Source organism: Penicillium bovifimosum, assembly GCF_028826915.1.
Source record: "Penicillium bovifimosum strain IBT 22155 chromosome Unknown utg000010l_segment0_segment0, whole genome shotgun sequence".
Classification (NCBI taxonomy): Eukaryota; Fungi; Ascomycota; class Eurotiomycetes; order Eurotiales; family Aspergillaceae; genus Penicillium; species Penicillium bovifimosum.
This window is the reverse complement of record NW_026622718.1, coordinates 172,687-196,916: the sequence shown is the minus strand read 5'-3', so window position 1 is coordinate 196,916 and position 24,230 is coordinate 172,687. Positions and strand designations below refer to the sequence as shown.

The 24,230-nt window shown below is 51.6% G+C and overlaps 9 protein-coding genes across 9 annotated transcripts; 7 read left to right on the top strand and 2 right to left on the bottom strand.

The window, feature by feature from the left end:
- Positions 1-1,788: 1,788 nt before the first annotated feature.
- Positions 1,789-2,479, bottom strand: N7515_010399 (GFA family protein; the record flags this gene model as incomplete). The annotated part of the gene is made up of 2 exons (XM_056671142.1): positions 1,789-2,428; positions 2,472-2,479. 2 exons carry the CDS (start codon positions 2,477-2,479, stop codon positions 1,789-1,791), a joined length of 648 nt encoding a protein of 215 aa, XP_056516766.1.
- A 519-nt stretch (positions 2,480-2,998) lies between these two features.
- Positions 2,999-6,463, top strand: N7515_010398 (uncharacterized protein; the record flags this gene model as incomplete). Its single annotated transcript, XM_056671141.1, has 6 exons — positions 2,999-3,048; positions 3,167-3,201; positions 3,295-3,409; positions 3,864-4,630; positions 4,657-5,034; positions 5,091-6,463. 6 exons carry the CDS (start codon positions 2,999-3,001, stop codon positions 6,461-6,463), a joined length of 2,718 nt encoding a protein of 905 aa, XP_056516765.1.
- Positions 6,464-8,787: 2,324 nt separating this feature from the next.
- On the top strand, positions 8,788-11,887 carry N7515_010397 (La RNA-binding domain-containing protein; the record flags this gene model as incomplete). The annotated part of the gene is made up of 3 exons (XM_056671140.1): positions 8,788-9,466; positions 9,588-11,268; positions 11,335-11,887. The coding sequence occupies 3 exons, from the start codon at positions 8,788-8,790 to the stop codon at positions 11,885-11,887; spliced, it is 2,913 nt and encodes a 970-aa protein (XP_056516764.1).
- A 1,138-nt stretch (positions 11,888-13,025) lies between these two features.
- Positions 13,026-14,434, top strand: N7515_010396 (SPFH domain-containing protein; the record flags this gene model as incomplete). The annotated part of the gene is made up of 2 exons (XM_056671139.1): positions 13,026-13,513; positions 13,609-14,434. 2 exons carry the CDS (start codon positions 13,026-13,028, stop codon positions 14,432-14,434), a joined length of 1,314 nt encoding a protein of 437 aa, XP_056516763.1.
- A 551-nt stretch (positions 14,435-14,985) lies between these two features.
- On the bottom strand, positions 14,986-15,744 carry N7515_010395 (uncharacterized protein; the record flags this gene model as incomplete). The annotated part of the gene is made up of 1 exon (XM_056671138.1): positions 14,986-15,744. The coding sequence occupies one exon, from the start codon at positions 15,742-15,744 to the stop codon at positions 14,986-14,988; it is 759 nt and encodes a 252-aa protein (XP_056516762.1).
- Positions 15,745-16,327: 583 nt separating this feature from the next.
- N7515_010394 (uncharacterized protein) lies at positions 16,328-16,750 on the top strand (the record flags this gene model as incomplete). Its single annotated transcript, XM_056671137.1, has 1 exon — positions 16,328-16,750. One exon carries the CDS (start codon positions 16,328-16,330, stop codon positions 16,748-16,750), a length of 423 nt encoding a protein of 140 aa, XP_056516761.1.
- Positions 16,751-16,917: 167 nt separating this feature from the next.
- On the top strand, positions 16,918-17,390 carry N7515_010393 (uncharacterized protein; the record flags this gene model as incomplete). The annotated part of the gene is made up of 3 exons (XM_056671136.1): positions 16,918-17,073; positions 17,135-17,205; positions 17,276-17,390. 3 exons carry the CDS (start codon positions 16,918-16,920, stop codon positions 17,388-17,390), a joined length of 342 nt encoding a protein of 113 aa, XP_056516760.1.
- Positions 17,391-18,129: 739 nt separating this feature from the next.
- On the top strand, positions 18,130-21,661 carry hir1 (putative histone transcription regulator Hir1; the record flags this gene model as incomplete). The annotated part of the gene is made up of 6 exons (XM_056671135.1): positions 18,130-18,166; positions 18,288-18,362; positions 18,461-18,682; positions 18,747-20,758; positions 20,802-21,507; positions 21,564-21,661. The coding sequence occupies 6 exons, from the start codon at positions 18,130-18,132 to the stop codon at positions 21,659-21,661; spliced, it is 3,150 nt and encodes a 1,049-aa protein (XP_056516759.1).
- Positions 21,662-22,271: 610 nt separating this feature from the next.
- On the top strand, positions 22,272-23,877 carry N7515_010391 (YchF/Obg family ATPase; the record flags this gene model as incomplete). Its single annotated transcript, XM_056671134.1, has 3 exons — positions 22,272-22,346; positions 22,513-23,070; positions 23,326-23,877. The coding sequence occupies 3 exons, from the start codon at positions 22,272-22,274 to the stop codon at positions 23,875-23,877; spliced, it is 1,185 nt and encodes a 394-aa protein (XP_056516758.1).
- Between the last annotated feature and the right edge of the window lie 353 nt (positions 23,878-24,230).

The window sequence follows — 24,230 nt, the reverse complement described above, 5'->3', positions numbered from 1 at the left end:
TCTTTTTGCCGTCCACCAAGGGTCTTCAAGCAGCCCTCGAGAGTATTCAGTATTAAAGAGAAACTTAGAGAAGCGCGCCACATATAATATGCCTGTCTTCTGTTCTTGACGTCCCGACACCGACCAGGATAACCAGATCTTGTCCAAGACTGAGGCACTCGGTAAACCAGCACTCGGCCGGAGGACACGGGATATGTGCAACAAAGCGCCTGACAGGTTCTGACGAGTTCTCGGTGACTGCGCGTTAACACGCAGATAACCCGCGCAATATGTGCCGATGTAAGCCAGAATCAGGTCTGTTTCTTGCTGTCACCGTAGTTATTCGGCGAAGTCAACCTAACTAGTACGCTCCACTCGGCCCTACTGTTTCGCCGGTGTTTGATGCCAAGACAAACAACGCCCTAGGTCGCACGCGTCTGCCGTAGCCGACCGCCTTAGTTTATATAGCGAGCTCCACTTGTAAAATTTTTCCTTCCTTCTGCATCGCTTGGGATTCTCAAGCTCTCGATTCTCTTTTTTTCTTCTTCTTTTTCCAGTCTGGACTGGGTCTAATGTCTGGACTGGGTCTAATGATGGCACAAACTCCAGCTGGACTCAATGCCTGAGGTCACCCTCTGCGCTGCGAGCAGTTCTAGCAATATTTTCAAAAGGTAAGAAAAGACTCCCGCTCTCGCCCCAACCCCGGGGATGATTATATTATAGACATGCAAAGGCATTCCTCAAGCAGAAGATCCATGTTGAATCTGTCATACTTTTAAGTTTCAGCCTTGTCTGACCCGACATCATCATTATCATTTTTACAAACCATTGATTGAGTGATCTTCGACTAACAATCTATCGCTCAGGTAAATCACACTTGGATTCATCCCTCACCTCCATTGCGGCTGTTGCCTAGCATGAAGAAATCTTGAACGAACGGGCGGACATAACGTACCCATCTCCCATTCGCCCTAACAAAAACGGAGCGTACAAACTCTGTGGGTGTCTGGGAAGTGGATTACTTGTTGAGAATTCGTCACCTGAACCAATGCCCTTGTCATGAAAATCTTTACGTCAAATTGACAAGTTGAGACCCATTCTAACAGAATCTCTAGGTAATTTATCACTCATCTCCTTATCCCCTGCCTCAACATGGTCATACCTATCATGATGAATGTGTTATTCACACTGTTGGACTTGGACTTCGGTCCGGGAATGAACATTTATACAAAAATCTGATTTAATGAGGTATGTGACTCTTTTCGATGGAGGGTACTCGTGTTTCATGCTGACTGACTTGAAGCCTGACTTAGTTGCCATGTCTTGATTATGCTTTTGACTCACACGTCTTGCTTGAATGCCACCGCTGACTCGACATAAGTGAACAAATAGGAATACCGCCAGGTTGGCCGTTTAGCTCGTTGACCGTGAGTTTACACTGCATCCATTCCTCCCTCTCTACATGATGAACCCTTAATATTCGCTGTGTTCTTACCGAATCACCGTGTCGATACAATATTATTTCACCTTGGAGAACTGATACTTGCATTGATGCCTATCATGTCACTGGTCTCGCGATATGATCGTCTGCTAACATGCATCTTAGGAGCCGAAGGTCATCCAGTACGAGTTTAATACCAATACAATTTCTTTAATCTCTTGCCTTCTTTCAATTTCGTAACACCGTATGACTGTATTCCCGCCTGGTCTCACAGCGGGCTTGCGAAGACATTTCTTAAACCCAGCGGCATCACACAGCACTCTGCTTGTTGCAACGGGACCGCTTCGCTCATGCTCACAGTAACCGTGTTACTCGACAAAGAGTCCATGTCGCTTGTGCCATTGTTCGATGCTGTCCTCACCATACAACTCATGTACACTCTTTTTGCCCTCCGGCAACCGTGCCCAAGCCGGCTTCGATCCCACCATTACGCATACCATTTCATCCGGCACCGGCAGCTCTGTATCGATTGCGGATGCGAATGGGTGAATTAACTCGGGCCACTGACGGTCCCAAAGCCATAGCATGGTACTGCAATTCGAACAAAAGTTCCGCTCAGATGAGCAAACCTCTTCATCTGCTGTGCCGCGGTTTTTGATGGCGGAGTATTTTCTGCTCACAAAGTCAGTACTTGGTATAGACATGGATGTTCCAGAATTCCTGGTGAGATGTATGGAACCACAGGCTCTTGTCGGGGCTAGCGGTGGTAAATGTACAGAATGGGTGGGGTCGTACTTGATCATGTCTTTGCCTTTGGTGATATGCAAGCTCTCTGCAATGCCGCCGAGGTTCACGGCGCCGATGTATCCGCCTAATTTGCGGCAGATGCTACAGGTACACAGCTGATAGGGGACAGGTGTGTGTGATTGGAGGGTAAATTCAACGCTGCCGCATTGGCAGCTTCCTTCGAGTTTCCTAGGTGTCAAGCGGTTAGACTTGCTGTGTTGACTGTGTTGAGATGCTGAATGGAATTATGGGGAGGTTCACTCACATAGGCATGACTGGGGGTCTTCTTGCAGTTCACTAATCGAATTGGATATGGTATTGAAGGGGTGGAAATTGAAACTGAATTCGTCGTAAGGACTAGGTTGAGTTCACTCAGACGTCAGGCCCCCCGCGGGTAGCTTCAGATATATACTTCCCGTAACCTTGGAACTCCAATGGAATGTAACAAAACAAGCAAAGCAAGCAAACTACATGAGATATGACATTTCCAATGGAGTTGGATAAATCTGGCCTGATTTTATGCAAGTAATCCAATGAAAAAGCTGCGTCTGAATGTCCAGGTCCTGTTTCCCCTCATGCAGGACGATATTGCGCATCATCGACCGCAGTTCACGATTGTGATTGGCTGAAGGGACGTTTGTCTGTTTTGCTCTGTTTGTTCCTCGGAGGATCGGAGTCGCTCTCGCCGATGCTTCACCTCGCTGTGTAACTTTCTCGACAGGATCAAAGCAGAGACTCAACTTATTCCTTTTGTGCATTCAGAGCGAAATTACGCTCGAGGTATCTACTGAAATGAGTTTTGGAGCCCCCGGCGGCGGCTCGGTGAATTACAAACCAACACCGTGAGTTGAATTGCACCAACCGTCCAATCATTCATCTTTGCGCCTGCGGCCTAGAAGGAACATGACAACCCAGATCTCCCATATTACAGAATGGCTGACATGATGCATGCTTCTACAGGCCCGAGCGCGGTAGCTTTCCCCTTGACCACGAAGGTACGCACTTTGCACCACACCCGAATACACCCAAAGAACTTGACAACGCCAACAAGCGAGGACAATAGGGCTAATCACAGTCTGAGCATACAGGCGAATGCAAGCACATTATCTCGGGATATCTGAAGTGTATCAAGCTCAACAAAGGCACCAATGATGAGGCCTGTCGCAAATTGGCCAAAGAATACCTCGCATGCCGAATGGACAAGTACGTTAAACCCGCAGACCGAAGCATTGGATGCTGCCTTTGCAAACGAGATTGTATATGTGATAAATGATGGAATAGAATGCTGACAGAGTCAACTTGCCTTGCTTGCTTAGGAACCTTATGGCGCCAGATAACTTTGAGAACCTCGGCCTGATATTCAAGGACGGCGAGGGGAAAGACCAGACTCCTGATTCAACAGATGCAAAGACCTCAGACTCGCAATCGAAAAACTGATAGGAGACGTCGTGACGCGGGACGATACTGTACGATATGGACGGGTGGCGCGAGGCTGTGATGATATCCGGACAGTGCCGGGATCATTGAAGGTGTTGCGCATACGGAAAAAATATAATTGATACCCACAAGACACACAAATCAAGTAAATGCATACTGTAGAATTGTGTATCACCGAATGCACATGAATCGTATTGACATGAACTGTCGCGACTATTAGCTCCCGCCCTGTGCAGTTCCCCGCATGGGAAACTGGTTCCGCCCTGCGCACTTCTCCCAATCTCCAACTCCACACGGAGTCCCCCAGACAGCAAATGTCGTCAATCGCCCGGCCACCAGACCCATGCCTCGTGGCAATTATCCTCATAGTGCGCTCACGTACCGGTCCGCGTCTAGTCTTCCACTACCCTCCGAACCCCCTCAACGAGAACCGCATCAAAAGCACCACCAAGGGTGGCCGGCGCATCTCGCGCTCCACCCGCGCGAGACAGGGATCCAAGAATACCGATTCGAGCTCAAGTGATGAAAGCGGTCTAAGCTCCGACGAAGATGAAGAAGAAAGAGATACCCAAAGCCATGCCGGTGGGAGTTCAGTGTTGGCGAGTCGCCGCGCGAGCAATTTCGGCCTCGACGATCATCTCTCCATAGTCGGGTCGCCTGCTGCCGGTGGCTCTGAGCGCCCTGGGTCACTAGGCTCTGGTCGGGGCTCCTCGTTTCGGAAACGTGGCGGAGGCTCCGAGCCAGAGCCTGATGAGGATGCGGGGACGGCCTCTGACCGACCTGATGACGGCCCTGGGAGTTCCAGGCCGCCCTGGGAGTCGCTTCTGGGCGTGCCTGGGAGCGTTTGGGAAAAGCTGCTTAGTCCGTCTCGGTCGTGGCACAAGCGGCGCTTCGAGGTTGGGATCAATGATCTGGCGCTTATTGGGTGGCCGGTCTTTGTGCGCGAGGACGGTGCTTGGCGCAAGCAGCGCCGCAAGAAGAAGAAAAGTCCGGCCCCGAATGGGACGGTGGAGAGTTGGGCCACAATGAGAGTGCGGAGGAGAGCCAGAAGGAGGAGTCATCGGTGACTTCGCCTGACCTCGGTGCTAGTGTCGCTTCTATCGCCGAGTCGTTGACTTCCCCGGCGACTAGCAAGCGTGGTTCGACTAGCGGGAGGCCTGGGAAATCGGATGAGCCCCTGGATCCGCAGGATAAAGACCACATGACGATGTTCAATGTGGTGTTCGTCGTGGATCCTCCTTTGTTGGAGTATTCCATGCGGGTCAAGGAAATCTATGAGAATATCATCAAGAAATTCGCCAAGGCTCTTAAATGGGAACAGGCTCGGACCGACTATGTTTGGAGAGAGTCTCAACATATCTTGCAGATGAGAAGGAAGGCACGAGAGACAAGTGCGTTACCGTTATCACATACTGACCGTGCTGGAGCTCACAAGGAGACTACACAGAAACTTCGACCAATAATCTCTACTCGGAATTGATATCTCAGTCCTCTCTAGCTCGGGCTATATACACAGTCTACAGCAGTATCTCGGCATCCAAAATCGCATCCGTCTCGCTCAGCCCGGACGTTTCCATCTCGCTTCAGATTCCACCCTTGACCTCAACACCATATCTCACTGGACCTATGGATAAAGCATATCCGGGTCTGTGGCTCACAACGGCAGACAGTGCAACCCCAGTCGATGACCCCGGTACCGATGACAGCAGTACGCCGCACCAGGTCCTTGCAAAGCACTTTGCTCTGCTGCTACTAGACAGCGAAGCGGCCATCATCAAGGACGTCGAAGCGTCTGGCGGAGCGCTTGCTCCCGCACTTGCACACTACATCCGATGCTCTAAGCCGACCAAGTCCTTTGCACAGATTTCAGTATCCTCGGGGATTCCGTTATCCCATATCCAGATGCTGTCGAGCCATCTTGTGTACTGGCGGCGCGCTCGCGCCATCCCTCCCATCCACCAACGAGACACCTACATCGTTTCCCCGAATTGTGACCTGAGCAAGCTGGAGGTGGCCACAGTCGCTTACCAAACAGCATTCCCGACATACCCCAGTCTTCCCAAGATGCTCTCTACACTCAGTGGCACCCCTCGCCCTTACAGTAATTTCATCCCCAGCAAGGACCACAAGGAGATTTACTTCACCATTCTGGCCTGGCTCCTGCGCGGCGGCTGGGTCACGCAGCTCCGTACCTTTGCGCGCATCAAGGTCTCACCCGAAATCAAGATGGCCGTGGAGATGGCCTTGCGCAAGGAGGAGGTTGAACGATACCTCGCCAAGGGCAACTCAAACTCCATTCCAGTCGAGGAGGACACCGAATCGGGCGATGTTAATGATGACGCCAACTCCTCCTCGTCTTCTTCCCTTCAAAGCCACGGCAGTGGAGACGAAACGCCTATGCCCGGTCGACTCGACCCACACGCTCAACTGCGCTCTTCCCACAAGCTCCTCGATCAATCCACCGCTCTCCGACTGTCGTCTTTCATCCTCTCTCCGCACCGTGCCTCTCCTCTTGAATCACGGTGGCTGGATGAGATCGTCTCCCGATTTCCCGATAATCCCAGACCCCAGCAGGTTGGGGAGACCGTCAGCCCGGATATCACGCCCAAGGATATCCAGACCCTGCACAAGAAGTATTGGCCGGTCTTCCTGAAGTATTTCAATGGCTATGACGCCCTGGAGAAAATCTCCGTGCGTGAGAATCTCAAGCGTAAGCTCGTCTGGCAGGTCCTCCAGCGTCTAGGGTTGGTGGCTGGACCTCTGGGCTCGGGTGATGTCGGTCAACGTGAGCAGGTGTTGGTCAGCGTTCGGCATTGGTAGTGTTTCTTGGTGTTGTTAGGGATATGAGAAAGGGATTTATTCTTATATTTGATTTTGGTAGAACAATGATAATACCCGACATGAGTTGACCTACTTAGATGTGTGCAATACTTGGACTTGATAAGGTAGTAGTAGATGACTGACACCTGAGGCATGAATTGGTATCCGGGGCAGAATAAATTCCCGCGTATTATCGTTACAATACGCACTCGCCCCTTCCGATGGTTTCCGCGTGCCCTCAGCCCTAATCACTGCCGAAAGCACAATCGAGTGTGTGTCTATTGTGTACGGAGATGTATGTATTGGATATAGGTGAGATTGGGGGCTTCGAAGGTCAACATTGTGGGGTGAATTGTTTACATAGATCCACCACTAGAGGAAGACAGCGTGTAGCCGTTCATCTTATTCTGGTGAAAGAATACAATATATCACATTCTTTCGCACAGAAGTAGCAATTTGATAGAAAAGTTATCGCAGTAAGAATAGAATACACGGGCAGACTGTATTACCTTTACGCCGAGGGATATCATCACCGGTTTGTATCCGAACAGTTAACGGTCCAACGGGCAGATAATCCTGACTGGGATTGGGCCTGTGATAGTTTACGACGGTATGCCTGACGAGGAGACTCAGAGAGAGTCTGAAATATCGATGCTATGCTACCCAAATAGACTGAGGATCCCAAGTTGTCATGCAATCTCCACGTCAGTCAGCATATTTTTCTATTGTGCGCCAATGGCCGGAGATTCTCCGGTGGACCGCGATATGCAGAAGTACATCGGTTTACATCGGTATTGAATGTTCCTGTCGAGGCCGAGTTAGTACAGACATGTTGTCATTGAGGCTAGAACTCGTAGAATATTCTTAGAAAGGAAAAAGAGAAAGATCTTGGAAGCTAAGTTCAGGAGAAAGCAAGCATATTGTAATCCAATTGGCTGGACATTGTCTTCAAAGACCTCACCCTGGAGTCTCTAGTTACCACTTAGACAGCTATTTTGAATCCTCGGTCACTTGAATTGGTTGTTATTGGATCAAGGTCTGTTACAGAAGGTGGAGGCTCAACTTATTTACCATTTATTTTGTAGCAGTGCCTATCTCAAAGAGTACTCTTGTACTTGGACTGCCGAGATGGTCAACCTCGGCAAACACATTACACTCAAAAGATACATATACACCGTAGGGTATCGCAGCGCAGGTCTGAAGCTTTCTCTCATATCCGGTTATAAAACAAATGTAAGAATGTACTTATGCTGCCTTCCAGGCTACCTTTAGGTACTGGGAGAATATGACTCAAATGACATGGTAATGGAATGGTAAAGTGTGGGAGTATCAGCTACCTAAATATCCTCCACAGACCAATTCCCCTAAAAGAGAAGGAAAGACCATATAAAACATGTAAAAGGGGAAAGAGCAATTCCATTTATGCGAAATTCCACAATAAAAATGTCGTACAAAAACAACATTAATTACGTGTAAAGAAAAAAAAAACCCCGCTACCAGTTCTGCCCTGAACCAAATAATTTTGTGCTTCTCTTTTCTTCCTCTCTTATTATCTTCGGGCCTCGCTTCTTCCTTCCTCTGTCCCCCGTGACTTTGTCTCTTCTTCAAATTCATCTTCCTCCCGGTATCTCACTTCCCGAGAGAACCGATCCCTACTGTCTCGAAACCCACGTGCGAATCGCGTCCGGTCCTCATTTTTCAAAGGGATCGACACGCCTCGCCAGGAACCTTCTGATCTTGTGTCTCCTTCACCTCTCTCGTGAGATCCAATACACAGTCTTCCTGTGCATCCGACTCGCATCACTTCAGCCCGGTTGACTTTTTTTTTTTTACTACACCTTCAGTCTCGCGACGTCGACAAGGCAGTGCCTTTGCAGCGTCCCCGGTGGGAAAGAATTCCTGACACCAACACACTGTCCTCCGTCTTTCCACCTGCGTTCTCGCAAGCTACCATTGTTGAGATCATCTCACGCACCGAAAAGTCGACGACCGGTTGATCAATGCGATCTGTGATCTAAAGGAATTCCCTCAGCTACAACTCTTTCGAACACACTTTGCGACCTGATACCCCCGTGGTCCTTTGCCTGGCTCACGCACAAATCGTCCATTTTGACTCACAACTGAAAGCCTCTCTGAGAGACGGGAAGCTACAGATTATCGTGGTTACGAGAAGACGGAATTCTTTTCCTCTCTTGACTCCCACTACCGCAGGAGCTATCTCGCGCCCAGCAGGTGCAGATTGACATATCCCGAGTCACCCGACTCCAATTCTATTTCCTTTTTTTCACTTTCTCACGCAGAGCTACAAAAGCTCCCACTTCGACATGTCTACGTTTTCGTACGCACAAGCCGCCAAGGGCGCTTCCGGGACACCGACTCCATCCAAAACACCTTCAGTATCAGAGAAAGCCGAGTCCAAATCGGAGGAGCAGACCGCCGTCGAGACCACAACAGATGAGGCACCAGCTCCCGCCGAGCCTGAGACCGCCCAAAAATCCGAGACAGTCGCCGAAGAGTCCAAGGACGATGACTTCACCACTGTCACCAGCAAGCACGCCACCAAGTCAAAGGCTGTGACCCCTCGAACATCAAGCCCGAGCGTTCGCACAGGCTCAAAGGCACGCAAATCCAAGGAGGACGAGTCAAATACCTCCAATGCCAACGCAGATGCCACCACTGAGAAGCAGGCTCCCAGTGAGACACAAACTGAGAAGGGCGAGGCCAAAGAGAAGTCAACGGAGAAGCCTGAGGATTCCGAGAAGACCGCAGCACCGCCCAAGGAGCTAAAGGCTGCTCCTCTTCCCTCGGTCAACATTTGGCAACAGCGACTAGAGGCCCAGGTCAAGGCGGCCCCGAAGTCCACTTCCACCAGCAAGGTCGCCTCTACCAAGGCCGACGAGACACAAGATTCCAAGGCCGGCTCTAAGAAGAAGGGTGCCGACGGAGCACAGGAAGGTGCCAAGGATCGCAAGAAGACCGACGGTGGAAAGGGTCGCGATGTCGGTAAGATAATTACTCTCCGCGTCAGCCGTCCATTTGTCGTTCCCACCGAGTTCGCTGGGTCGGACGTCAATGATGGCGCATCCCCGTGACCGAGACTTTGGAAGCTAACAACGAGAAGCAGTTCCCCCAGTAGAGGATGCTACCGCGTGGCCCACTCCTCAAGTCGCGATCGGCGAAGAGAAGAAGAAGGCCCATGATAAGACCGACAAGAGCCCTGTCATCAGACCCCACGGAAAGGAGAAGTGGACTCCGGTTCCTTATGTCCCAACTGCTGTTTTCAACACTCCGCTTCCGTCCGCCGGTGGCCGTGGAGGCCGACGGGCCACTCGTGGTGGCAGAGACAGCGGCCGCGGAGCCCACGGTACTGGTGCCGCTGCTGCCGACAAGGCTGCCTCTGGACAGGCCGCCCAAGGTGCAAAGCAGGCGACTGGAGAGCGAGGACGTCACGAGTCTGGCACTGGACGTGCTGCCTCTCTTCCCGCCCAGGCGCGCCGCTCGACGAGTACTGACGCCGGTGCTGCGACTGATGCACGCAAGGCTTCTCAGGCCCCTGAGCGCACTCGTGGAGCTCGCAACGGAGATGAGGCCACTTCCAGCAAGCAGGTGAACGGCGGAGAGAACGTCCCCCGCTCTCAACGCGAGGGCAAGCCCTTTGGAAGAAACCAAGATGCCCGCAAGAACCTGGCCGTTGACCCGCAGGCTGCCGCCCGCAGCACCGACCGTCGCTTCGAGGCCGGATCGAAGTCTGCTGACGCTAGTGGTTTCACCGACTTCAGCCGGGAACGCGGCGAGTTCCGCCCTGAGCGTGGAGGTCGTGGATCCAACCGTGGCCGTGGTGGCCCGTACTCCAACTTCGGCGGCCAGAACGCCCAGTTCAATGCGTCCATGTCCAACAACGGGTTTGCCACACCCAAGGCATTTTACAACGACCGTCAGCGCTCGCAGCAGCATGGCATGCCCAATGGCTCTCAACAAAACCGTATGCCCCTCCGTTCGCCCTCTTTGACCACCCCTGGAAACGCGTATGGTGGTGTTTATCCTATTCCAGTTGATATCAACACGATGTATGGCTACCCGGCCGTCAACCCGACACCGATGAGCGCCATGCCCTACCCGTCGTACCCGGAACCCTTGTCGCTCATGGGCATGCTATCCATGCAATTGGAGTACTACTTCTCGGTCGACAACATGTGCAAGGACATGTTCCTGCGCAAACAGATGGACTCTGAGGGCTTCGTGCCTCTCAGTGTGCTCGCCAGCTTCAAGCGTGTGAAGTTGCTCACCGAGGACTTCGAACTTCTTCGTCACGTGGCTCGCCAGCTCCGCACTGTTGAGTTCCAGACCAGCGAGGACGGTGTCGACCGCCTGCGTCCCCGAGAGAAGTGGCAGCAATGGGTCCTCCCCGTGGATCAACGTGAACCTGCCGCTCAGCATAACGGCGCTGCCCCTGCTGGAAAGACTGACGAAAACACCCCGACTAACAGCCACCGCGAGTCTGCCATCAATGGAGCCGCCCGCCAGTTTGTTCCCAACGGTGTTTCCAGTGGACCTAAGACCTCACTTTCGTCTACCGCCCCGGAATTCATGCCCTCATTGCCACCCACCGCAGTGAGCGAGATTGCCAATGTAGGACACTCCCCGGATTATCCCATTTCCCCTACCTCGACAATGTCGTTTTTTTCGTCGTCTTCATCGTTTCCCAAGGACAGCCCAGTTATTAACACATTTCATTCAGCGTGCGGACTAGATTTGCAGTCTGAACCGTCCTTTCTCTCCGATTTGGAACCCGTGGCCCCGAAGAGGTATGCTTGACCCCCTCTCCCACATGACCTTACATTCTTTGAAGCACCAGCTGAGTTTCCGAGTAGCACCCACGCAGAATATTTCCCAGGCCAACCCGGCGGTGCTGATTGGCTGATGAATGAGTCTCTTGCGAAAACGCAGCATCCACTGCCGCCCAAACCGAAAAGAAGGGATCGTTCGTCCAACTATTTCCCAAAAACTTTCCATACATCTCGCAACGGAACTTGGAACGGCCAAGGCCGCTCAATGGCCAGAGGGTATAACTCTGGAATCATCATGCCTTACCATGACTGGTCATTGCACTTGACCACAAGTTTGACCAACAATTTCAATTTTCACCTGTACAATGAATTTAGGCGTTCGGCCCTTGATGACCTTCTTACACGAAGCGATGATCAAGGTTTCCACGAGCTCATGCGATTTTATCGGGTCTGTCTTCTTCACCGTCACTCCATTCCTTCCCCGGTGATATGCGACATGGTTCGGCTTTCACAACAGCCAACGGTGCCATACCACACTCTTGCCTTCAACATGATCCATGAAACACTTGCCAGTGGAGCGATGAAATCGCACAATCAGCGAAAAGTCAGCAGTTACTTCAATACCCAGCGCGGCTAGACGCCCGAAGAAAAGTTATCATGAGCCATTTCGCATCTTTTTTGAATTTTTGCTTCTTTCGCGACCCATCTCCTTCCGCTGCTTGTCCATCATGACCAGCATTTCTCTTCTCTTCAGTTAACAAGGTTATCTTTTTTTGTCTCGCATGCATAGTCGCCAAACTTTTCTAGAGTTCCAAGTGAACCTTCCATTACAATAACGCGGTCTGACTTTTTTGTTCACTTGAAGCTTCGGAGTCTTTTTCTGTTCTTTTTCCCTCATCAACATCTTCGTTGCTCTTGATCTCCATTGCTTTTCTCGAGTCATGGGAGTCAAAAAAAACCTTTCGGCGTCCGGGCATGGTTTTATTGGCAGTATCTCTCTTTCGATGCCTGCCGCTACGGTGTGCTTCGCCAAAACAATTGTTTTCAGCTCTTCGCAAAGAGATTTGCACTTTTCCTCCTTATTTCCTTCCGAATTCAGCCAATTGAGCTAGGCGCTTCGACAGCCCTGGATCTCAACAAGTATCGGCATCACGACGAATCAGAGCATCCGTTGTGTCGAAAGTTTGGTCTGCCATTCTTCCTATGTTCCAGTTATGGTGCCAATCGAACAAGAGGGAATCCAGCATGGTTACGTTTGCTCCCTACCTGGGTGACCATTTGGTTATCCCATTGTCCTTGGGGCATATCTTCTTGAGGTGGCTTGGTCCATCACACTGCTCTGTTGCTCCCCTTTCAAGTTTCTTTGGACGGCAGAGTCAGTTGCGCTTCGTGTACTTTGTTAGCATAAATTGGGCTGTTCGGTCCTTTGTGGAGTAATACGATTGCTATGCACACTTTGAGCTTATGGACTGTATGATATTGAGCTCCATGGCCAGGGAATTGTAGACTCAAAGCCATTAGACCAGCCTGTAAGCTATACGTTCATTTAACCATACTCATCTCAAGAACAGGTGATGTGAGGTCTGACTTCCGGGGAAGGTTGAAAGTTTCTGCCTCAGGCTACAAAACCTTACATCCAATCGGAGAAGGCATCCATCATGTCAATCTGGAACTGACCTCAACAGCTCTCCTTCTTCCCCATCTAGCTTGCTTCTGCACCTCCAACCGCGCTTCTTTTTCCTCATATTCCCCGATACTCCCAACTCACTTTCAAGATGGAGGGTGCATCCCGCCAAACGTCAAGGCTCCTCCGGCCTCGTGGTCAAAAGCTCCTTCCTCAACGTCTTCCACGAAGCTCCGCAGTGAGCGCTACACCCTTCACCCAGATCCAACGACGAACTCTGTCAAATTCCCCTCAAACTTCCGCCCCCGATTCCATTTTCAACGGCTTCAAATCTGGCGGCGCGTACAATGATGGGCCCACCAGCTATTTCTCCAACAGACAACCCCTCCCCGCGAACACCGTCGTGCGATTCGTACCACAACAGACAGCATGGATTGTCGAGCGCATGGGAAAATTTGATCGGATCTTGGAACCAGGTTTGGCGATTCTCGTGCCGTTTTTGGACCGCATTGCCTATGTGAAGAGCTTGAAAGAGGCAGCTATTGAGATGCCCAGTCAGAACGCCATCACGGCAGATAATGTCACACTCGAGCTGGACGGTGTACTCTATACACGGGTGTTTGATGCGTACAAGGCAAGGTGAGTGACTTTTTTTGGCAGCTCGGGTCTTTTGGTCGTCGTGTGGTGGAGAAGTACCGAAACAAGTGCAAGTACTGACATATCGCCAATTGTAGCTACGGAGTTGAGGACGCGGATTACGCTATTTCGCAACTCGCGCAGACAACTATGCGTTCGGAGATCGGCCAACTGACCCTCGACCACGTTCTTAAGGAACGCGCCAATCTCAATGTCAACATTACTAAGGCGATTAACGAGGCAGCTCAGGAATGGGGTGTTGTCTGCCTGCGATATGAGATCAGGGATATTCATGCGCCGGAGAAGGTCGTTGCTGCTATGCACCGTCAGGTCACTGCTGAGCGCTCCAAGCGCGCCGAGATCCTCGAGTCTGAAGGTCAGCGCCAGAGTGCGATCAACATTGCCGAGGGTCGCAAGCAGTCTGTCATCCTGGCGTCTGAGGCTTTGCGCGCTGAGAAGGTGAATCACGCCTCTGGTGAGGCTGATGCTATCTTGCTCAAGGCCCAGGCTACTGCGCGTGGCATTGACGCCGTTGCTCGGGCCATCCAGGAGGGCGGCGAGAATGCACGCAATGCGGTCAGTCTCAGTGTCGCCGAGAAGTATGTCGCGGCTTGGTCAAACCTTGCACGCGAGGGCACAGCTGTCGTTGTTCCAGGGAACGTCGGAGATATGGGTGGCATGATTGCCAACGCTATGGCTGTCTATGGCAAAGTGAGCGAGACACAGGCGCGGAGTCTGGCGAAGAAGTCTCTCGGTGTTGAGGATTCGAAGTCATCGGATACCCCGCAGACTAGCCAACCATCAACAGAAAGCCATGTCCCGACCTATTTCGAGGGACAGGCGCAGCAGAAAGCACAGTCGAACGTCGCACCCGAACCTGCGATGGAGGGGTTCGAGGTTGCCGGCAATGAACACAAGCAATAAGCGTCTAGACGTGGCCCAATCGACATGAAACGACGACTCCTCTCTTGTATTGCTTTAATTCCTCCACCTTGTTCCTGTGGTTCTGATATTTTTCAGCTCCGGTATTCTCTGACGTCTCGCTGCTCTTTTATCTTTTCGAACTCTGTATCTTAACCTATCCTTCTCATTCTCTCCTTCTCTCCTTGCCTCCGCTCTTGTATTCTGTTCCCCTCATTTTCTTGCAGCATTTCTTAAGGAGTCTCCCAAAGAGCATGAGCTTCTACACATGTGGTATTATACGTGCGAACTCGGCATGTTACTTATGTACATAAGGGGACTGTTGCCGGTCAGAAATCCGTAAGGAAGAGTACTACATTATCTCCATGTACAAGTTGTGTATCAGTATCTTCCGTTTACTTTGTCAGTTACAGTGGATGTGGAGTTTGAGATCAAACGAGTGCATTATTGATACAAACCAGAAAGAATCCAGTCGCGCAAGCCCTAGTCAGCTGAACCAAAATCGAACGACAAGGACAAAGACAAAGGCAATACGTACCTAAAAACGGAACAGCTCAAACAGCAGCCGCAGGCGCAGCAATCGGCTCAATGTCAAACCGAATCTGAAGCGAAAAAGCGATATCCCAAGTCACAACCCTCGCAATATAATGCGTCCCACGGGGGAAAATCTCCAAAATCAAATTAACAGCGCATTTCCCAATGCGCGTCCCCAAAAGCCCATGATACTGCGGTGTATTATAATGCCAAACCTCCTGAGTATCCGTAGCAGACGGCCAGAGGAGCCCATTCCGCGGCGTATACAGCATCGTCTCGAGAAAATCCTGTGTATCAGGGTTAATAATAGTAGTAAAATACAAGTGTCGCAGACTCTGCGGATCCGCTACCTCCCGCATCATAGCGACAGCAACCTGCGAGAAGTGCGGTCCATCTTTCCGGAAGATGGCCTCGGCAATCAGCACCCCGTGGCCGACAATAAGGTCGAAGACGTTCGGGGCTTTATCCGCTGTGTTAGTACTATCCTTCTGCGCTAGGATTCGTGTCATATCAGTACCGGGGTAGTGGCCTAGATTCGCCGCGTCATCCATGATAACAGATGGAACGCTGCTGGGGTCAGTCTGCACGAACCAGCCCATCCTGCGGAGGTCGGCTAGGGTTAGTGGGGCTGGCTGGAATGGGCAGGTGGTGTCTGTGGCGTCCTCGATCCAGCGCTGCCGGATGGCTCCGGTGACTTGCCATTCGCCGTGATCATTTCGTGATGTGGACGCGGGGGGTGCTGCTGGATGGCGATGGGCTCTGTCCCAGGCGGGGTTCATGGTGATTGGGGGGGGGGGGGGGGGGGGGGGGGTATAGTATAGTATTGATCGCTGGGCAATTGGGTCAGTCTTGGGATGTAGAAGGGCTTACTTACTGTGGCTTGGTGAGTCTTCTATACTGTTGTTGGACCTTGGAATGGCCCGGAGTGAGCTGGATGGAGATGGAAGTACGGGGTGGTGATGGGTTTATATGGTCTTGACGGTATGAACTGAGGGAGATATTGCATCTATATGAAGAACAAAGTCTGACAAAGACACAAAGATGACAATGGATTCTGAGAGACAAGGTCATTTGAACGATATTCTGGGACAAGGCGTCCGAGTCTCTCGCAGCCTTGACAAAGAAAGACATCTCTTTCAAGGTCTTTGTGAGCTGACGGCCTGTTTGTGGAAGTCAGTCTTGGTTGAAGAGATCAATGCCGACCCAGGGGGATAAGTAGTCTGGGAATACCAGCATCTCGAGTTCTGCTCATCGGTCTGGCACTTTCTTGTTGAGCTCACACTTTATCACAAGCAACCAGGGTCAACTTTTGACCGACTCTCACTCGCAACAATGTCCTGCACAATGATATCCCCCCCAACAATGTCTCTGACCATGACAAAACCTGATGACTTAAGCCACGAAATGTATTTCCACCAAGAATGCGATCTTTTCCAAAGAGCCCTAGAGAGAGAAGCGCTCTCTCTTCATCTGTTGGAGGATCGCCGGGAAGACACCTGTCAAACCCTTTGCGATCTGATTGTCGAGTTGGAGATCATTAAGCACCTTGCTGTAATCATGGCGAAGAAGTCGCCAAAGTGTGCAACTGTCCTGATCAGTCCCCCGGGATTCTTCCTAGGTGAATTTCAAGAATACTGTCACACTAAGATTTTGCCGATTCTCGTAGCGGCGTTGACCTGTCTTCGCGAGTGTGAGTACCTCTATTCTGGTGTTAATTTCACTATCGCTGCTTGGTTGGAGTCGATTCATGAGGATTTGTCCTTTGTTCTGGATAGTCGGGAATAGCTGAGCAGCCTGAGCTATCTTGGCGAGGTTCCAATTGAGCTGTGATGGTGTGAAGTATTTGGATGCGACAACAATATTCAAATGTTGGTGTTCTAGATTCCGTTATTCCATGGATCTCTTAGAAGTGTGCTTCGTATAGAAACGAAGTCCACTTCCCCCCCCCACATATGAAACCTTCCTCCTGCTCGGAGCTGTCCCTTTCTCTCTTCCATTTCACCTTTCCAAACCACTTTATCAAGACCAACTCATCACCAAATCTGAAATCATCCATCATGCCCTCCGGAAAAGGATACACTGTTACCGGCTCTGGTACCAACTCCCAGGTATGCTATCTCCATCTCCTGTACAAATGAAGAATCAAAACCCAAGCTTATCACTACCCAGGGCAACCACTACTGCAACCGTGACTACGGTAGCAGCGCTTCCAACCAGAACAGCTACCACTACTCCAACACGTGAGTTGCTGCTCTGAACACAGCTGACATGCGTATAGTATAGTATGTGTCCACTGACTTATGGCCCTAGGAATGGCTCTTACTACTACTCCAATCCTAATGGAAGCACCTACTACTCGAGTCCGTCGGGGCAGGGGACCTACACTCCCCCCTCGGGATCTGGATCTGGATCATCCTCGAAGTAAATCGGAGTGTGTGATACCTTCGATTGAATGAAAGTGCTTCATCGATTGATCAATGAGCTTGATGTGTTTACCTATGCTTAATGTGAACACGAAATGTTTTCAGGATGAACTGTGTGATTGTAATCTGTCGTAGTGGTCGTAATGAGCATATCAAATACCTACAAGCTATACTCGGTGTAGATTTTACTTTGGGACGTCGACTGTGAACTGGGATGTTCAACAGATGCTAGCCTACCCCGTGCCGGGGCCGTGACATTGCGTGGATTCGTGGAAGTCTTGTTCTACACCCAATGCCTAGTTGCATTGTAGAATTCCCACATATAGACCGTCATATCAGGAAGTAGGAATTCATACTCTAAAGTGCCCATTGGGCTCACTAAAGGGCCCGTGACTGCCCGTGACATATCGGACATCAACGCGGGAGCTCGGACCAGGTCTGGAGATCGCGACTTTTTGATTGCGCGTTAATTTCCGACCTCATCCCTCTTTCTCCCTCGAATCGGACTGGAACTTCGATTTTTGTACCTCGAAAGAGAGGCATCCGCTTTCTTTGACCCCAGATCTGCCATGTTACAGGCCATCCAATAGTCCGTAGATCAGCATTCGACACGCCTGGCGCTCCCCTCCTTACCACGCTCACTCCGTCGATACGTGTCGCACAATTTGATCCCAAGGACCAACCATCTAGACAGCTGGAAAACAATCGGGCAAGGCTGAATTCATCTCCGGAACCGGCGCGATGCATATCATCAAGCCGGTCTGGCTCACCCATGGAGGTACGGAGCTTGATTGTTGGGATATTCTTCTCTCGTGAGGCGCAGCCACGCTTCACAGCGGAGCGGAACTGGATCAGTCGACGGAGGGACCACATTTGCTAATGGCAATCCTCTGATACAGGTGAACGCAAAGACTTCGAAGTTTACAGCTGCGATGTCTCGCCAGATGGAAAGCGACTAGTCACAGCTGCTGGAGGTGAGCTCAATCCCTCCTCGTTTGCGCCGGAAGGCCTCCAGAAAATGCCTGCGCTGTTTAGGGGAAACGTCACTGACACCATGAATTTTGATACCCAGATGGATATGTGCGAATCTGGTCAACGGAGGCCATTTACGGCACCGGAACTGCTGAACTCGAGGGCAAGCCAAAGCAACTGGCCTCCATGAGCAACCATTCGGGCACGATCCACACCGTTCGATTCTCACCCAACGGGAAATACCTTGCGTCGGGCGCAGATGACAAGATTGTCTGCGTGTATACCCTCGATGCTAATCCTCCAACACACTCGTCAACATTCGGTACGCTTTGACTATAGCGAGAACTGAGGAACGGCAGATGCTGACAGCTGTGGAAATCATTTAGGCACGGACGAAGCACCGCCTGTCGAGAATTGGCGTACGATTCGGCGGTTGATCGGTCACGATAATGATGTCCAGGATCTCGGATGGTCGTTCGACTCGTCGATACTGGTATCGGTTGGGCTGGATTCCAAGGTCGTGGTGTGGTCTGGCCACTCGTTCGAAAAGCTGAAGACGATAGCGATCCACCAAAGTCACGTTAAAGGAATCACCTTCGATCCAGCGAACAAATATTTCGCGACGGCCAGCGATGATCGGACAGTCCGCATCTTTCGATTCACCTCTCCTGCCCCCAACCACTCGGCCCACGATCAGATGAACAATTTCGTCCTTGAACAAACAATCACAGCCCCATTTGCCAACTCGCCGCTGACGGCCTATTTCCGTCGCTGCTCTTGGTCGCCGGATGGGATGCACATTGCAGCTGCAAATGCTGTGAACGGTCCTGTCAGCTCTGTCGCCATCATCAATCGTGGATCGTGGGATGGTGATATCAATCTGATCGGACACGAGGCACCAGTAGAAGTCTGCTCGTTCTCTCCACGCCTGTACGCAACCGAGCCTCCCAATAAGAAGCAAGCTGATGGGCAGCCTGTACCCCAACACCACATTACGGTCATTGCCTGCGCCGGTGGGGACAAATCCTTGAGTATCTGGATCACGAGTAATGCTCGACCGATCGTGGTTGCGCAGGAGATGGCTGCCAAGGCTATCTCAGATTTGGCGTGGACTCCTGACGGGAAGTGTCTATTTGCCACTGCTCTGGATGGCACAATCCTGGCAGTCCGGTTTGAAGACGGGGAACTAGGATGGGCCACAGAGATGGAGGAGAACGAGAAGTCACTCACAAAATTCGGCACTAATCGAAGGGGTGCCGGCATCACGGAAACAACGGACAGCTTGCTGCTGGAGGAAAAGAGCAAGGCTGGTGAGATCAAGCACGTAGAAGGAAGAATGGGTGCACTGATGGGCGACGGCGCCGAGCCCAAGGCGAACGGAGAGAAGGCACCACAGCCATCAAATGGGGCAACACCTGCTCGAGTTTCTCCACCAGCTCCTGACACACCCAAAACACAAGCAAACGGAACTCCTACCACGCCTGCCATCCCAGAAGCCGAGAAACCCGATCCTTACAAAGCCAAGCTGGAAAGACTGAAGCAGCGCCCCACGTACACAAAGGAGGGGAAAAAGCGTATCGCACCACTGCTTGTTTCCGGAGCTGGAGCTGGAGAGTCCTCTCTCCCACAATCCCGCCTGATGCAGTCCATCAGCAGCCAGGTCAAGGCTGACGCTCCCACCACCATCCTTGATTTGTCAAAACCATTCGATGGCCTGCCGAAGGGTGGCTTGACTGCTCTTCTTCTTGGAAATAAACGCAAGCTGGCCCAGATCGAGGGTGACGAAGACGGCAGCGTTGAAAGACGTGTGGCACTTGCCAGCCAGAACGGTGCCACCCCCATCATGGCCAACACCCCCGACGGCCTCCTGCCAGCCCAAGTTCAACCCGCCACGGTTGGCCAACTGCCGACTCCGGAGTTCATTCGTCCTGCGGTGATAAATCCTTGCATGAGCATCAGCCCACTCCGTCTAGCAGTCCCCAAAATCCGCACCCACATCGTTCGCGCGTTGGACGCAGCTGGCAAGCCGACTGAACTACCTGCCCCTGGCGCCGACTCAACCTCTCCGAAAAGTCGCGTGGACGTCATTTTCGAAGCTCGAAACCCTTCAGCAGCAAGCTTGACTGGTCGCGCTGGGGACCGGGAGCCGGTACGTCTGACTTTGTTCCGCGGAGACCAGCCTTTGTGGCAGGATTTCTTGCCGCGGAATGTTCTTCTTGTGACTGGTAATCAATGCATCTGGGCAGCTGCCTGCGAGGATGGATCAATCTACCTTTGGACCCCGGCCGGCCGTCGTCTCGTCAGTGCGCTTGTTCTCGAGGCACAGCCTGTTATCTTGGAGTGCAACGGACCGTGGCTCCTGTGCATCAACTCTGTGGGCATGTGCTATGTCTGGAATGTGAAGCACTTGTCTTCTCCCCCACCCACCCATCTCTCTCCAGCCGGCCCTGGATGCTGCTGTCCATGCACTCGGTGGGAGCCTCACCACCGCTCCTGCAGTGACCGAGGCACGCATCAACTCAGAGGGCAGAATCGTCGTTTCGCTGTCCAACGGCGAAGGATACTCCTACTCCCCTGCTATGTTCACGTGGCAGCGTGTTTCGGAATCCTGGTGGGCTGTCGGTAGCCAGTACTGGAATACCACAGATGCCCCAGTGAGCAACTTGCAAGCCAAGGATGCCCAACAGGATAACAAGGATGCCAAAGCGGCCGTCGCAGCCGGCATCATTCCATGGTTGGAACGAAACACCACAAATGAGTTCCTCCTTCGTGGCAGAGCATACTTCCTCCAGCGTCTTATCAAGGTTCTGTTATCACGCGAAGGATATGAGACGTTCGAGTCCACTGTTTCTATCGCTCATCTCGAGAACCGTCTTGCCGCTGCTTTGTCTCTGGGCGCCAAGGAAGAGTTCCGGTTGTACCTAAACATGTACGCCAAGCGCATCGGTGCCGAGGGCTTGAAGCTCAAGGTTGAGGAGCTGTTGAAGAGTCTAATTGGCGGTCTGTTCGAGGACGAGGATGATGTCAGCGAGGCAGTCTCGAAATTGCAGGCCAACGAGCGCGAGGGTCGTAATTGGCGTGAAGGATCCGATGATCTGTGTGGCTGGCCACGGGAGACCTTGCTGAAGGAGGTTATCCTTGCACTTGGTATGTTACTTGCTTTTGCTCCTGCTTGAGCCAATAGCTAACGAAATCACCTCTAGGTAAACATCGGGACCTGCAACGGGTGACCGTGCCTTATGCCAAGCTGTTGGACATGGTCGACGCTGTCTCCGAACAGGGCGACGCAATGGACCTCTAATGACTTTCTTCTTACTAAGGCTATGTGTGCAGGTTCTTCGTGTGTTATGGCGTTCGATGGGAATGGGTCACGCAAAAGGGTTTTGCATTGTCTATCTGCTGAGGCGGGATTGGGTTGATATTTGTATCATAGGTTCTCTCTAGGGTTGCTTTGCATCAGGTCAACCTGTTTCAATCTTGCTATGGGCTGCTCATACATCTGGATAGACAGTAAACCTAAGAACAATACCTCAGGACTGCCCAAATAGGTTGATTACGTACCAGTCCGTCATGACGTCGTTCAGGGCTTGACTTTCACGTGAGCGGTGATAGCTCTGCAGGCAGAAAATTCGACAACATTTGGCGCGAACCTCATCAACATTGCTTCTCGATAGCTGAATACGCATTCATTTAACTCTCTCCTTACTTGTACTTATTCTTGCCCACAATCGCTGTGGGCAACCGCCATCACGTCTTCCACATCCATCCTCTTCCTTCGTATCGTCGATCGATCCGCAGCTGGTCCTGCATTTGGCGCGCTCCCCTGTTCCCGCTTCCGCCTTTCGACTTCCCCCCACCTCCCACCTCCCTTCTGTCGCTTCTACTCAAGCAAGAAGAAAAAATCCAATAAAATGCCTCCCAAGAAGCAGCAAGTTCAGGAAAAGATCCATTTGGGTCGTCCAGGAAACAACCTGAAGAGTGGTATCGTATGTGAGCAAGGACCCCACCTTTTTTTTTCCCTTCCTTTTCTTCCCACACAGCACAGTCCACTTTTTAATTCCACAAAAAACTATTTAAATCCCCCCTTGCCCCCTTTCCTTACAACTTTTTTTTCTTTCTTTCTCAACCATGTGATCCTAACAATGGCTTCAGGTTGGTCTTGCCAATGTCGGCAAGTCGACACTCTTCCAGTCCATCACCAAGTCCTCCTTGGGTAACCCGGCCAACTTCCCCTATGCCACCATTGACCCCGAGGAGGCCCGCGTTATCGTCCCTGATGAGCGGTTCGACTGGCTCTGCGAGCACTACAAGCCCAAGTCCCAGGTTCCCGCCAACTTGACCGTGTACGATATTGCCGGTCTCACCCGCGGTGCCTCGACTGGTGCTGGTCTCGGTAACTCCTTCCTGTCGCACATTCGCGCTGTCGATGCCATCTTCCAAGTGGTTCGCTGCTTCGATGATGCCGAGATTATCCACGTCGAGGGAGATGTCAACCCTACCCGTGATCTGACCATCATCAGCGAGGAGCTGCGCATCAAGGATATCGAGTTCGTCGAGAAGGCCCTTGAGGCCCTCGGCAAGCAGACTCGCCGTGGTGGACAATCTCTTGAGATGAAGAAGCTTAAGGAGGAGGAAGCCACCACTGCCAAGATTCTGCAGTTCTTGAAGGATGGTAATGACATCCGCAAGGGTGACTGGAGCCCCAAGGAGGTACGTTTTGACATATTCCTATCTTTCCTTCCCTGCACCGCATCTGCCTGTTTCCACCTCCCCCAACTCCTACAGTGATGAATAAGAGCACTGCTCGAAATTAACCCAGCTCGTTGAGTGCCCTCATTAAAAGGATACTCACAATCCGAGGGCACCTTGAGAAAAAAAGTTATATGCTGAAATTTGGAGTCCACTTTACATGATTGCATCACTCAAATTGTTTGAGACAACTCATGCTAACCTACTTGGTTCTAGGTCGAAGTCATCAACCCCCTGTTCCTCCTCACTGCCAAGCCCGTTGTGTACCTTGTCAACCTGAGCGAAAGAGATTACATCCGCCAGAAGAACAAGTACCTTCCCCAGGTCTTCGAGTGGATCAAGACCAACTCCACTGGCGACCCAATCCTGCCCGTTTCTGCTCAGTTTGAGGAGCGTCTCACTCTGATGCACGATGATGCTGCCGCTGAGGCAGAGTGCAAGACCTTGGGCACCAAGTCTGGTCTGCCCAAGATCATCACCACCATGCGTCAGGCCTTGAGCTTGGCCTCCTTCTTCACCACTGGTGAGGACGAGGTCCGCCAATGGACCATCCGCAAGGGTATCAAGGCTCCCGCTGCCGCTGGTGTCATTCACACCGACTTTGAGAAGACGTTCATCCAGGCGATTGTGTACAACTACAGTGTGCTGCGCGAGCTTGGTGACGAAGGTGCCGTCAAGGCCGCCGGTAAAATCATGACCAAGGGCAAGGATTACGTCGTCGAGGATGGCGATATCATGCTCATCAAGGCCGGTGCTGCCAAGCACTAGGTGCATATAGACAAATAGTTTGAATGATACACCAGTGTTGATGATACTCATACCACAGTCCTTATTCTGTTGTCACCCTGTCAACTTTGGTTCTTGTGAACAACCTCTGTTGGATGTAGACGTAGTTGTAAACATGACCTTGCAGCATCCTGTTCTGTTCAACACGATACCTCTGCCGATATGAGAATTGGTGGTTTGCTATCCAGCTCAGACCATTTGGGAGATCCCAACCCTCTAGGCCAAGTACTCCGGGTGGTAGAAAGGGAAGAAAAAGCAGAGCACTCTATCAGGCACGTGACCTGGTCCCCCGCGCATCCCACTTGCGTTATCGAGAGCTTTGCCGTCATAGCATT